Here is a 15,065-nt window from a genome sequence, read left to right as displayed (position 1 = left end):
AGTTTTTGCTTCACGTATTAGATAGATAGCTGCAGAACTCAGATAAAAAACAATTTTTAATTGCCGTTTTAAATATGCGAGGCAGTCACGAATGACATTTAAAAAAAAATTAAAACCGTAAAACTGATTATAAACAACTTTTATCAGCTCGACCTCTATGTCCCTATGTAACGGAATATTTGATTGTAATTTTCACTGACCTTAAGACGACCGACCAAATAGAAAATCTGCGTACGAATCCAGATTGGGTAATGAGACACTTGTTTTATTCCTTTGATCCAATACACGGACCATCAGAAAAATGTTCCGGCATAGTGTCTTCTCACGACTGTAGGATAAACAAATTTTTACCGACAGCTAAAGGAAATGTGGACGTTGCTCTCTCCGAGGTATTTTTTTATTTTTTATTTCTTATGTGGGTGGACGAGATCACAGCCCACCTGGTGTTAAGCGGTTACCGGAGCCCATAGACATCTACAATGTAAATACGCCACCCACCTTGAGATATAAGTTCTAAGGTCTCAGTATAGTTACAACGGCTGCCCCACCCTTCAAACCGAAACGCATTACTGCTTCACGGCAGAAATAGGCAGGATGGTGGTACCTACCCGTGCGGATTCACAAGAGGTCCTACCACCAGTATAATCTCGAAGATACTGAAGAAGTGATTGTTTTCTCCAGGAACGAAGCCTTTGCATACTTACTCTCTGGCGGCGCTCAGAGGAGACCGCGCCTTCTCCCGGGGACAACGTGTCGGTGTCCAGAGCTGCGCCATCTTCGCGTGTCCCGGTCCGGACGGAGACACTTGTGTCACTCAGTAAGTCTTCTACATCGCAAGTAGCCCGCCGAGTTTCTCGTCGGATCTTCTCAGCGGGTCGCGATTCCGATCCGGTAGTAGATTCATTCGCGGAGCATTTGTTCTTGAGTTGTTAGGTCTCCTTCGGAGGCACTCGGGCAGTTGTTAGCAAATCCCACCCCTCTTGGCTGAGCCTTTACTCGCCCACCTGTCCTGGTGAAACTGGAAAAGCCTTCGGGCCACAAGTAATCTTTCAATCATAAAAAAAATACATCGCAAATTTCTTTATATCTCAAGGTACCCACCTTTTGACGTTGCATTTACGTTGTAGATGTTTATGGGCTCCGGTAACCACCTAAAACCAGATGGGCTGTGAGCTCGTCCGACAATCTAAGCAATAAAAAAGTACAATGGCTGTCCCACCCTTCAAACCGAAACGCATTACTGCTTCACGGCAGAAATAGGCAGGGTGATGGTAGGTACCTGTGTGGACTCACAAGACGCTCTATCACCAGTAATTACGCAAATTATAATTTTGCGGGTTTGATTTTTATTATACGATGTTATTCCTTCACCGTGGAAGTCAATCGTGAACAATTGTTGAGTACGTATTTCATTAGAAAAATTGGTACCCGCCAGCAGGATTCGAACACCGGCACAGTTGTTCGCTCAGTACGTACGTACCGGGCGTTTTAACCTTTAGGCCACGACGACGTATAAAAGTTTTCAAATATCAGATTTAAAGTAATTAACACACTAACGTGCTCATGGATTTATAAGGTACCACCACTCTGCCTATTTCTGCCGTGAAGAAGTAATGCGTTTCGGTTTGAAAGGTGGGGCAGCCGTTGTGAATATACTTGAGACCTTACAACTTATTCTCAAGGTGGGTGGCGCATTTACGTTGTAGATGTCTATGGGCTCTAGTAACCACTTAATACCAGGTGGGCTGTGAGCTCGTCCACCCATCTAAGCAATAAAAAAAAAACGTGACAAACGAATTTACCCGTCGAAAAATTGTGGTTTTTTTTTATTGCCCTTGTAGGCAGACGGGCATACGGCCCACCTGATGGTGAGTGGTCACCGTCGCCGATGGACTTGAGCAATGCCAAGGGCAGAGCCAAGCCGCTGCCTACCGTTTGGCCAATAAGTGTTGATTATGTGGGATACATCTTTTTAATTTTACGTTTCGTAATTTTTTTGTTAAGAATGTGTCTGATAACATGCTTTTGATACCATCCGTTTTTTCCTTTAGGATCGAATGGGGCGAACTGAACGTGATCTTTGAGCAAATCAACATCAGTGGAAATTTCTCGAAAAGCAACACAGCGCTGTACCCGATGGTGGTGGCGGCTGATACTGTTCCATTGGATAATTTTAAGTTCGACACGAAAGTCACGGACCAGAAGCTCGCCAGCATCGAGCTTACCGAAGCCCGAGTCTTCAGCGCTGGTATCTTCGGCAGGGACTTCGATAGAGATGCGAACACTAAATCAACTGGCGAGAACAATGCCTATTCAAACTTCTACGATTACATCTTCAATGATGACGTGCTCGGAATAATCGATTACGTCTGGATCAGGCTCAGGATATTGATTTTCGTCGTCTCTATTTACATTTTGGAAATGATTTAAACAAATAATCCGAGTAATTATTAGAAATGAATAATCGATTTTTTCCGAATTAAAAAAAACAAAAAAAAACATCCACACTGAGTTTGTTGTTACTTTACAAGGATGACAACAAAAGAGGAATAATCGGTTATTTATTTATTTATATTTAAAAAAAATCATATCGAGGGGTAATTAGTTTAAGCGACATTTATCTTAGTAATTAAAGGTCCGTTTTATTTTGTACTAGGAGACCCAGCCTCATGTTGCTGTGGCTAAGGCTTTTGTTTCTAAATAGCACGTGACTGGCTATGCCAATACCAAAAATTAACAAAGTAAAAACAATTGGATTTCACAGTATCCCGTTTACTATGAAATGAATTTCACTTATACTATAGCCTCAGCAACACGTGGTGTTTATGCCATTAAGTTGTAGCTTATATGAAACGTTGGTATTTTAACACAGCGCCATCTATGAAATATTAACGTCAGACAGTATTACAATTGTCTGTGGAAACTGATTTAAGGCGCCATCTGTTTTATACTTATGAAACTTACAATTAATAACAATAATCAACATCAGAAATCATTTTATTGTTAATTAATAAATATTGCGACCATTAATTGAAATAAAAACCATCCTATGGCCTAAGTTGGAACAAAACTCATATTAAACAAAAAAAAAAGCTAAAATCGGTTCAGTAGTTTAGGTGTCCATCGCGGACAAACAACGTGACACGTAATTAATATATATAAAGATAAGATTAGTATCAACAGTTCGATGTTTTTAATTGAACTTTAATTAAGTTTACTTCATTCAAAATAGCAGAAGATTTTTTTTTGTTATAACATTTTTTCCAAATTTCAAACAGAACCATTTAACTATCTCCTTCTTCTTCTTCTCTGTCGTTTCCTCATTGCTGAGGGTCGTGACCACCTTGGTCCAGTTTTTGCACCAGCTTCCTATCTCCTATAGCTATAACTATCTCCTATAGAGTTGCAATTCTTTGTTATAATTTTTTCTAAATTTTAAACTTTAAATGGCTCTCCTGTAGAGTTGCAAAAATGTTGCTTAAACCAAACCCCTCGATATTATTCTAAAATTTTACTGTTGTCTTTATTCGCTTAAATGTAACTTCAAGTAAGCGTGAATAAGTAAGTATTAATTGTGTAGCTTAATTGATTCAAGTTTAGTTTAAAAGTTCAATCTGTTTGCGAACTAAATAATCCTACGACCAGTTAGCATCGACTAAGCGGTTTGCTTGTCTAATTTTGAAGCTTAATAATGCGTTCTTGTAATAAGCCATACAAAAATTTGCTCTAAACATTAACTTACACAAAATAAGTTCTTAGGACCAAGCAATGATATTTTATATGTAAAAAGAAGCAGATACGTTTCAAGCGCACGTCAAGTGAAGACTCGAAAACAGGCCAATTGGGACGTTTCGTCTTTAGTCGCGTCTAAACAAATGCAATAATAATAAAACAAGTGCAATCGTTCCAATTATAGCTATCTTTTTTACTCACGCGCTTATCCCATCTTTTGTACTCTTCATTAATGCTACTTGTCAACATGTGTGTGCACTATATCGGTAGGTATGTAGATATACAGTCAAACCTGGGTAAGTGAGAACTGGATAAGTGAGAAAACTCTATAAGTGAGAGTAATAGCCAGGACCCGTCATTTTAAGCTCCCAAAACCTCTATTAGCCAGAAACAGAAACCTCTTTAAGAGAGAGTCGTTTTTCCCTCATGGACCTCCGTAAGTGAGACTGCTATATCTATACCTCTATAAACGACAGTCGAGCTTTATTTATTTATATTATTTAGGAAGAACAAATGACAAAACAAATTACAAATTTAACATCTGCTATTTTATGACTCATTCTTGACTTTCGTGGTAGTTCTTACCATTGTTTTTGTATTGTTTTCTCGTCAATATTGAACCTGTTCTATTTGGTGGAACTAAATAACGTTGTTATTTTATCGCATTCTTTTCGAGTGGACACGTGTGCCTCTGTACCGTCCTGTTTGTCGGACTTACTCAGTTTATCGTTAATCAATTGCGAAGAAACGTTCTGTTCTGCATCATGTCAAAACGGAAAATTAAAATACTGCCATTAAGTGATAAACTTAAAATAATGAACGCCTTTGAAACCGGAAAATCGCGAAATGAAATTCACAGGGAGCATTAGCGAGAAACTCGGGTTAGTGAGAAACCTCTATAAGCGAGTATGAGATTGTGCTCCCTTGAACTCTCGCTTATCCAGGTTTGACTGTATATGGCGCGATCAGATTTGAAGAGTCAGTTACTATGAAGATAACATATCTGTTGTATAAAAAATCATTGGGACCAAGCGTAGCGCCACTGTGACATTAAAAGCATGGTTTTTGTGTGTTTTTATTAGAAACCTAATTAGCTATAGCTCTTAAACTTATATGATTATGATTTGATCAAATGTACGATTTGCATGAAATATTTTCGTAAGGGTCCTAAATGGGAAAGGGCTTTTAAAATTTATAAAGATTTTGAAGGGAAGCGTACAATACTTGTCAACGCACTTACTAATCCTATTTTCAGTATTCGCGCGTCATAGAAATAATTAAAACTTTTTTTACATATTATAAAACATATTTTTCCGTAAAAAAATTCTTGAATTCTTAAATCAGTGTAGTTATAACAGTCTGTGTGTATGCTATTATTGTTTGATGTTAATAATCTTTAAAATGGATTCGGACATCACACAGACTGAGTTTAATTAAAAAAACGTGTGGCACTCGGGAACTGCCCCGGTAAAGCTATAGCATAGCATTTTTTATCAACTTATGCAATTATGATTAGACAATGATAATTTAATATTAAAACAATAATAAAACAAGACCACGCTATATTAAACATTAATAAAAGCAAAACATTAACTGTCCCCTTCACACTCATAAGCTAGACCGCGCGAGAGAGAGATGGGCAGACTTTTCAGGATGCGCATGCAGTGTGACGTCACGCCACGTGCTTATTCACAAACACTACACAAGCGCAACGTGTGAATGTGTTGAACGCGAGCTACATGGTAGGCGGAGTGAGGGGTGTAAGGTTTTTTTCGTTACAGAATTTCATGAATTCGGTCGCCGCGCTCAAGGCCCGCGATAAAATCTATGCATAGCTTAAAAAGAACACTGATCTTTTAGAATCAAACAACGGAATTATTTTCAAGTAACGTATTCTTTATTTCATAAAATAAGTTATTAATATAAAGTTAAGGTGTATGCGTTTTATTCATTTATATTAATATTATGTATATATTCTTCGAAGAACTGAACTGATTTTTGGAACTTTATTTATTTTAGTTCGGTGAGTTTTCTTGATCGCCAAAAAAAACCATTAATCGTTCGTTTTGTAAACTAATATATTTAAATCAAATATTACCAATCGGATGTGTTTGAGCGAGAGGGAACCAATAACTAATCCAGCTGGAGCTCAGCGCTTTTATGTGTTGCTAGCGACCCGCCTTCGCTTCGCTTCGGAAACTGTAATTTATTATTGATTTCTCCACTATTTAATGAATGTTATTATACATATAAACTTTCCTCTTCAATCACTCTATCTATTAAAGAAAACCGCATCAAAATCCGTTGCGTAGTTTTAAAGATTTAAGCATACATAGGGATATAGGGACCGAGAAAGCGACTTTGTTTTATACTATGTAGTGATTAATTTGAGATTTAAAGAATTACGTCAAATGGTTCCCTCTTGCTGTTTTCATCCGGTTTGCGTTCACTGACTGATCCCTGTGATATTAGTTTTATGCATGTGGTATTCAATAAAGTTTTTATAACATTTTCATTTTGTGTGTTTTTTGTTATTCCTTTTATTGCTTCTGTGGGTGGACGAGCTCACGGCCCACCTGGTGTTAAGTGACTACCGCAGCACACAGACATTTACAACGTAAATGCCGGCACCCACCTTGAGATATAAGTTCTAAGGTCTCAGTATAGTTAAAACGGCTGCCCCACCCTTCAAACCGAAACGCATTACTGCTTCACTGCTTGATGTAGGTACGCTAATTGTGTTCAATCAAACTTTGATAGTAAATCAATTTAATATAAAAAAAACCCGTGTAGTCGGGGACTGTCGCGGTAAAGCTTATTGCATAGCATTTTTTATCAACTTATGCAATACAATTACAACTTATGCAAGACAATAATAATTTAATATTAAAACAATAATAAAATAAGACCACGCTATATTTATAAACATTAACGAAACAAAACATTAACTGTACCCTTCACACTCATAAGCTAGACCGCGGGAGAGAAAGATGGGCAGACTTTTCATGATGCGCATACAGTGCGACGTCACGCCGCGCGCTTATTCACAAACACTACACAAGCGCAACGTGTGAATGTGTTGAACGCGAACTAGTGTTGGGTGTAAGGTTTTATTTTCGTTACGGAATTTCTTGATTCGGTCGCCGCACTCAAAGCCCGCGATAAAAGCTATGCAATGGCTTAAAAATGACGGTAAATATTTTATTATTATATAATCGTAGCTTTAAACTAAATCTCTCTTAATAATATGGAAACTATATTTATTTTATCAGTTTGTTTGTATATAAAATTTTCATATTCTAGTATTACTGTAAATATGTGGAATTTGTCGTCAGAAATCGTCTCCTTTTCGCCTTTTATGTCTTCGAAGGATTCATAATAATGACTTAATAAGAACATTAGTGTCTATTCGTTTTTCTACGGTTTAAATATTTCAGGTGATCTTCGTCGTCTTCGTATAGAGTATTCTCTATCCATCTCATGAATGCTTCCACCTGTTAGAATGTAGACAATTCCTTTAAAGTTTGAACAATGCCATAAAAATCTGGGACAGATAATAATGAAGCATATAATATTAATAGCTATTGAAATTGGAGTGTATAGACATAGTACAACTTTTAACGGAATTCAACTTCTTGTGAGTCGGCACGGGTAAGTACCACCACCCTGCCTATTTCTGCCGTGAAGCAGTAACACTTTTCGGTTTGATGGGTGGGGCAGCCGTTGTAACTATACTTAAGACCTTAGAACTTATATCTCAAAGTGGGTGGCGTATTTACGTTATAGATGTCTATAGGCTCCAATAACCACTTAACACCAGGTTGTCTGTGAGCTCGTCCACCCATCTAAGCAATAATAATAAAAAAAATAGAACAGTTAGGCTAGTTCTTGTGAATTGGCGGTAGTTCTTTTGACGTTCAACAAGTATGTACTTTCATTTATGTTGAATAAAAATTTTTTGATTTGATTTGATTTGATTTGAACAATAAAGATGTTTAAGAACCTTCTGAAACCTACTGCGAGTTATTGCGTATAAGATTCAAATTACCTTAACTTGATTTATTCAGTCGACATAGGTCTTAGACAAGTAAATTTGTAGGGGCAAAGTCTTGGCCGCTACCCACAGTTCCTTAATCAAACTTCTTTAATAAAGACTCAGTGTGTTTAGTGCGAGTTTTTTAACGTTCTCGATAGCGTAAAAGTTAACTCGAATTTGTATGCAGTTGGAACAGCGCCACTAGCGGCAAACGTAAGCAAACTCGCAATAAGCACATTGATAAGAGACGTTACTCGGGATAGTAGTCAAGTCTGGGCAGTATGTTACAGCCTCAACTGTTGCCAACAAGCGGTTTCGTAATACTAAAATTAGATCAAATACTGCTTCGGGAATAAGCAGGGTGATGTTAAGTTAAAAACAAAGACGAAATAAAAAAAAAAAGTAAGCTGAGATAAAACTGAAAGTTATTTTTCACTCTCGTCATTCTGGTTCCAATATTAGGGCCAAAGTAATAAAATTACTGTTCTGTCATCGATCCTTGATACGTGTGCACGTTTTCAAATTAATCGGATATTTTGAAGTTAGTGAAAAATATCTTAAAAGATTCCGTTACGTAGGTAAAGATCTTTTTTTTTTTAATGCTTAAATGGGTGGACGAGCCCACCTGGTATTAAGTGGTTACTGGAGTCCATAGGCATTTACAACGTAAATGCGCCACCCACCTTGAGATATAAGTTCTAAGGTCTCAGTATACAAAGTTACAACGGCTAACCCACCCTTCAAACCGAAACGCATTACTGCTTCACGGCAGAAATAGGCAGAGTGGCGGTACCCACACGCGCGGACTCACAAGAGGTCCTACCACTAGTACAAGATTATGTTATTAAAACGATTAAAATACTTACTTTAGTGTATACATCAGGTTTGCCTCTCGCGCAAGGTATGCCCCATGACACCACGCCAACCTGTCTCCCTTCCCTGACCAGAGGTCCTCCTGAGTCGCCCTAGTTCGAAAAAATAATGTACAGTGGGCTAAAAATGGACAGGGAAATAATAAATCCTAAAACCTAACCTACTAACCTAAAATCAACGCCATCTAGGGAACGCGGCGCGTAAACAATAGCTCTTTTAACACACAACTGGATTTAAATAAGGCCGTTATCTACTTTTTTGAGGATTAGAGATTGCTGGCATCTTGGAGGCCTTTTCAGCAGGATGGATGGGATTTAGTAGGAATTCCTCGAACGCCTCCGAAGCTATTATATCCGCAGTAAGTACTGTCGGATCGAAACCGCATTACCTACTGCGCATGTAGCCAATAAAACTCGCCAACGCCATCTATTTTATCATACATCCAATTCAAACAAGATCTGAATCATTGCATAGTCGCAACAGCGTGAGTCGTGTCGACGTCGCCAAAAACACGTCATCTCGGATCCTCCCGATCCATTGCTTTTAGGTACCACAAGTACCAGTCACCGTCCTCGTCGAACCCGTCGCTTGCGACGAAGGGCTCGACGAGTAAATTAACCCATAGACACAGCCCACTGAGTTTCTCGCCGGATCTTCTCAGTGGGTCGCGTTTCCGATCCGGTGGTAGATTCTGCGAAGCACTGCTCTTGCTAGGGTCAGTGTTAGCATCACTCCCGGCTTGAGCCCTGTGAGCTCACCTACACGTCAAGGAGAAGCTGAAATAGCCTCACAAGGCTATCAGCATAGGTAGGGAAAAAAAAGTGAATCACATCTCAGAAACGGGCGATGCCTAGATAAAATAGTAATGGAGAACTAAATTTAAGAAGCTCATAGTGATATAATACACTGACAGACACGTAAACTGCATCAAAATTCTGATTTACTTTCAACTTTTAAATTAAATTTCTTTTCAATAATTTTTAAGAGTTAATATGGTTTTTGTTAAAAAAAAATTGACGATCGTTTCCAGTAAACAAACTCATCATGCGAATATGACACTATGTTGTTTTAAAGCTAACGAGTCAGTCCCTAGTTTTCTATTTACGTTTGTATGAAAAGTTTGCCTAATTGTTTTGCATAAATATTTATCTAAAACTCATCACTTTGATGCTGTTTACGTGCCCGTCAGTGTATTATATCACTATCAGCTTCTTAAATTTTGTTCTCCATTACTATTTTATCTAGGCACTTGAAACTCACGTGGCAGGCTCCTTCGCCAGCTTTAGTTAAAGCACAAATCTGAGTCTCGAAGACAGCGTTGACGCTTTCGTGAGCTTGCTTACAGTCCTCGTAGGTGATGGCCTTTAGGTCTATCTCCATCAAATCATTCGGGAGTCGACCGGGATACTAGAATTATAGTTTTTTTTTTTTTGTTATTGCTTAGATGAGTGGACGAGCTCACAGCCCACCTGGTGTTAAGTGGTTACTGGAGCCCATAGACATCTACAACGTAAATTCGCCACCCACCTTGAGATATAAGTTCTAAGGTCTCAATTATAGTTACAACGGATGCCCCACCCTTTAAACCGAAACGCATTACTGCTTCACGGCAGAAATAGGCAGGATGGTGGTACCTACCCGTGCGGACTCACAAGAGGTCCTACCACCAGTAATTACGCAAATTATAATTTTGCGGGTTTCATTTTTATTACACGATGTTATTCCTTCACCGTGGAAATAAATCGTGAACATTTGTTGAGTACGTATTTCATTAGAAAAATTGGTACCCGCCTGCAGGATTCGAACATCGGTGCATCGCTCGACACGAATGCACCGGACGTCTTATCCGTTAGGCCACGACGACTTTATTTAGTATCTTAAGCACATCAATATTGAGTTCATATTTAAGTATAACTTTATGTTTGTTCCTCTTTAGGCCATGAAAATATATTATTTTCAGCCCACAAACGCTCACTGTTGGACATAGGCCTCCCTCAAGATTTACCACAATGACCAGTCACCGTAGATTTTTTATTTTATTGCATAGCTGGGTGGACGAGCTCACAGCCCACCTGGTATTAAGTGGTTACTGGAGCCCGTAGACATTTATAACTCAAATGCGCCACCCACCTTGAGATATAAGTTCTAAGGTCTCAGTATAGTTACAACGGCTGCTCCACCCTTTAAGCCGAAACGTACTACTGCTTCACGGCAGAAATAGGCGGGGTGGCGGTACCTACCCGTGCGAATTCACATGAGGTCCTACCACCAGTAAATCAGCATTTGTTTAACTGTATCTCTTGGTATGCCCCGGACAGTTGCGGACTTAATGTCTAAGGCATTTTCTAGCAATCAGCAAAGGGGTGTAGAGAGAGAGCATACAACAGTGTCAGTGAATACGCTTCTTAAACTCACAGAGGTCGTGCCCCAACCGGTCAGTACCAAATCCTCTCCCTTCTCAACTGGCTCGTCGTTCAGCTCAATAGCATCAACTTTGCTACCAAATTCTATTTCGTCTTCAGTAAACACTATAGCTATGTCGTTCTTGATTATATAGTCGTCGTAGTTTTCGTGGACGACCACTTTTCGTATGCCATAGGACGTGCCTCCAGCCCGTAGCTGGTTTGTGCCGACTGTCGCCTTGAAATATTCCGGTTTCAATCTGTAATGTGGGAGATTGGTTAAGACACGTTTTCAGACTCTTCTTGAAGCTTCGCTTGATATCGCATCGCTTGATACTAATAAACCGGGCGTATATCCTTTAGGCCGCGATGACCCCTTAAGAATCAGAGCAGTTCAGCACTTCAGCTAAAGAGTTACAGGAGTCGATCAATAACAAAGCCGCTAATGGCAGACAGGGAATCCACACAGCAATAGAATCAAAGACAGCGGCTTCAGCAAATTCAGCGATAGGCAGCGGTTTGGCTCTGCCCCTGGCATTGCTGAAGTCCATGGGCCACGGTAACCACTCACCATCAGGTGGGTCGTATGCTCCTCTGTCTACTAGGGCAATAAAAAAATAATAATAAAGACACAGTGTATTGGTTGAACAACTTAATTAGATTATTATCTCATTGTACACCTTAGCAGTTTTAGGGATTTTAAGGTTTGGACATAAGATCATATGGATACATTCCCGGATCAATTGTCTATAATGCTCATTGTTGTGACAAGAATCCATGATACCAGCAATTAAGCTTAAAAATTTCAAATTCGTGCTAGATATGCATCTGACCCTATTTAGAATGAGATAATATGTATATTCAAATACATAGTTGATCTAAAAATAAAATAGTGATCGAGACGCTAAGGAAAAGACAACAATCCATACACGATTTACATCGTATGTTGGATTACACATTTCGGGACTCGAGATATGCCTCGAAAGAATTTCAATCAACATCTTTGCAGATGTAGACAAAACACTTTTTATAATTTCGTATGGAGGGTAGAAGTAAAGAGCACCATATTTATTTATTTATTTATTTATTACACTTCATGTAAAATTTACATTGGCGGACTTAATGCCTAAGGCATTCTCTACCAGTCAACCAAAGGTAGTGCAGAGTAAATAGTGGTAGGTGCAATGAAATTTATATTAAGTTACGAATACATACACAAAAAAGTATATATATACATATATACACAATCACAATCACATATACATACATACATACATACATATATACACACACATATATACATACATATAATAGTTTATACAATATTAAAAGGAATACATATATTAATAAATTTCTTTAACAAATAACTTCATCTTAATAAGTTCATAATGATTCCGCTAACTTTTCCAACAGCATTATCATATCATATCAGTGTTTTAAAAAGTGTCGAGAAGTACAACGCCATCTATTGTCAGATAGCGAAAACAATACTAAAGATGTGTGAAATATTCTCGATAATTCTAGGGATTTGGTATCGACTATAAAAGCGTTGCAGGGATGGCACGCAGTCAGTTAGCAATTGGAGCTACTTGAAGCGAAACACCTGAAGCGAAGCGGAAGAAGCGAATTGAGAATTTTAAAGTGTTTGTGAAGTGTTTTAGTGTTCTAAGTGTTGAATACAGTTTCTAGTTGTACTTTAGTGGAATTTTATTTATCCCGAACCCCAGCGCGTAACAATACATATCATATCGATTTCCTATACCAGCGCTATTGCGGTGAGTCTTTCAACAATAACTTGCTGTTTACATGTAGACACTTTTTCAACTTGTCCCCTATACGAGAAAGTGCTTCTTACTTTTACCCTTTCTAGAATTTTCTTAGCACCTGTCAACGCAATGTGCGGCTGTCAAAATGACCCTCGGCGTGACCAGCGACGCTCCGCAGAAGTGCCAGACTCCGTACAGCCTCAAGGAGACCTGGTAAGGGTAAGATCCGTTCGCCGCCTTCGTTCCACCGACGATCCGCTCCCAATCATCACGTTTCTCGGCTGAGGAGAACAGCTCCGAAGTTACTGTGGATATATTAAAAACTGAAGTTTCACTGCCGGGGGTACATGACTATAAATACATGTGGGATCCTATATTCGGTTTGGGCCAGTGAAACAGTTGATGGTTTCATACAAACTTGATTTTTATTTCGTCTTTCTTCTTACAAGTAAATAAAATATCAAGGTCAGCTAGGTCAAGTAGGTGAGCTCACGGGCTCAACCTGACAGAATTTACTAACATTAGCCCTAGTCAGAGTACCTGGTGCTTCGCTGAATCTACCACCGGATCGGAAACGCGATCCACTGACAAAATCCGACGAGAAACTCAGTGGTTTCGGCGATTTCGAGAAATTGGTACGACATGAGAACCCTCTCATCGTGGCCGCCGGTAACTACATTCCCGATCCTGCGGACAGAATGGAAAGCAGTCAACGTCGCTAACGGTGCTTTTAGGTACCTCAAGCACCGGTCATCGTTCTCGTCGAACCCGTCGCTTGCGACGAAGGACTCACCGAGTAAATTAACCCACAGACACGGCCCACTGAGTTTCTCGCCGGATTTTCTCAGTGGGTCACTTTTCCGTTCCGATGGTAGATTCTGCGAAGCACTGCTCTTGCTAGGGTTAGTGTTAGCAACGACGTCAGGCTTGAGCCCCGTGGGCTCACCTACTAGTTAAGGCTACGCTGAAATGGTCTCTCAAGATCATCAGCTTAGATAGGGAAAAAAAGGTTCGAAGAGTAGGTCCATCTATACTAATATTATAAAGCTGAAGAGTTTGTTTGTTTGAACCCGCTAATCACAGGAACTATTGGTCCGATTTGAACAATTCTTTCGGTGTTAGATAGCCCATTTATTGAGGAAGGTTATATATGTATAGGCTATCGGCATCACGGTAAGACCAATACAAGTGGAGCACCAATAAAGAATGTTTCAAAATATTTTCACTTTCTACGTAAATGAAGTGGGGGGTAAAATTTAGCGTTATGCCAAAGTAATTATTCCACGCGGACGGAGTCGCGGGCAAAAGCTAGTCCTGCATAAAACTAGCCTTTGTGATTAATCACTTAACAGCTAAAGGGTTTTAACGTGGTTCCTATATTAGTGCGACACAAATGCATTGTCCGGCTTTGAATTATTAAAAAATTATGCCTTCCGCCTCCTTTCATCCGTGTTCCTCAGTGCTGAGAGTCGTGACCTTTACGGAGGACTTTTGCTCGGACTATGTACCTTCATTATTTCCTGTCCCTCTACGCAGCTGCTAATATTCATGCTGACGTCATAACGTCATTTTAATTTGGTTCCTATTAACTATAAAATTTGACACGTATGCGAACCACAATATAATGACTAGGGCAAATTGAATTGAAATTTATAATATATATCTACTTGGTCATAGCATAATTCTCATATAATTTTTAATCTATATATTAATACGTGCAGAAAAATCTTTGTACCCCTTTTTACGAAAATTGCGCGCACGGAGGAGTATGAAGTTTCCACACTTATAGTTTATATAGAGAAGGAGTGCAGAGTGTTATTCTTTTTTTAATTGGACATAAAATTACTTTAAATCAATTCCAAAAAACATTACACACATCGACACACACACGCATATTATATACTCTTTTGTTTATTGTTAAACTCTATGGTCAAATTGAGAATAGAATAATATTGTTTGGTTTCAATATTATTTATCTATAGTGTAGCCTTGGCGAAATTTATTATTATAGAGGTCAATGATAGTTTTTGACAACAGACCCTTAATAATGTTCAAATTTATAATTTAAATTAATTGTAGTTAAATTTTGATTACCGGGCGACCACTAGTGAATGTAAAAGGATGATTAGGTAAGCATTTTAGGGAATTGACCAGAGTTAATTTAAAAAAGATTGTCAGAAGTGGGATTCGAACCCACGCCCACAGAAGTGGACTGCGACCTGAACGCAGCGCCTTAGACCGCTCGGCCATCCTGAC

The 15,065-nt window shown here is 38.9% G+C and overlaps 2 protein-coding genes and 1 non-coding gene across 3 annotated transcripts in view; 1 reads left to right on the top strand and 2 right to left on the bottom strand.

Annotated features, from left to right (window-relative positions):
* The window catches only part of LOC101743809 (vanin-like protein 1), a 22,450-nt gene extending 16,203 nt beyond the window's left edge, over positions 1–6,247 (top strand). The window contains exons 8-9 of the mRNA XM_038021204.2: positions 682–817; positions 2,052–6,247. Coding sequence (XP_037877132.1) covers positions 682–817; positions 2,052–2,430 — 515 coding nt within the window. The 3' untranslated portion in view covers positions 2,431–6,247. The remainder of the gene's footprint in view (positions 1–681; positions 818–2,051) is intronic.
* LOC101743659 (chymotrypsin-1) lies at positions 2,052–15,059 on the bottom strand. The gene is made up of 6 exons (XM_038021079.2): positions 15,029–15,059; positions 12,928–13,114; positions 11,057–11,303; positions 9,902–10,048; positions 8,635–8,733; positions 2,052–7,226 (listed from the first exon to the last, which is right to left on the bottom strand). Exons 1-6 carry the CDS (start codon positions 15,057–15,059, stop codon positions 7,131–7,133), a joined length of 807 nt encoding a protein of 268 aa, XP_037877007.1. The 3' UTR covers positions 2,052–7,130.
* On the bottom strand, positions 14,982–15,065 carry TRNAL-CAG (transfer RNA leucine (anticodon CAG)). The gene has a single exon. It is a non-coding gene; the product is annotated as a tRNA-Leu (tRNA).

This window comes from Bombyx mori, chromosome 28 (genome assembly GCF_030269925.1).
Source record: "Bombyx mori chromosome 28, ASM3026992v2".
NCBI lineage: Eukaryota > Metazoa > Arthropoda > Insecta > Lepidoptera > Bombycidae > Bombyx > Bombyx mori.
The sequence above is the reverse complement of the archived record's forward strand: the minus strand, read 5'-3'. Positions and strand labels throughout refer to the sequence as shown.

What these genes read in the sequence shown, in the direction of transcription:
- LOC101743659 (XM_038021079.2), bottom strand. Translation starts at nt 15,059, where the DNA reads ATGGCCGAGCGGTCTAAGGCGCTGCGTTCAG. An exon ending in GTCTAAGGCGCTGCGTTCAG is followed by an intron (nt 13,115 to 15,028) that starts GTCGCAGTCCAC and finishes ATATATCCACAG; the next exon opens with TAACTTCGGAGCTGTTCTCC. An exon ending in CCGGTTGGGGCACGACCTCT is followed by an intron (nt 10,049 to 11,056) that starts GTGAGTTTAAGA and finishes CTATAATTCTAG; the next exon opens with TATCCCGGTCGACTCCCGAA.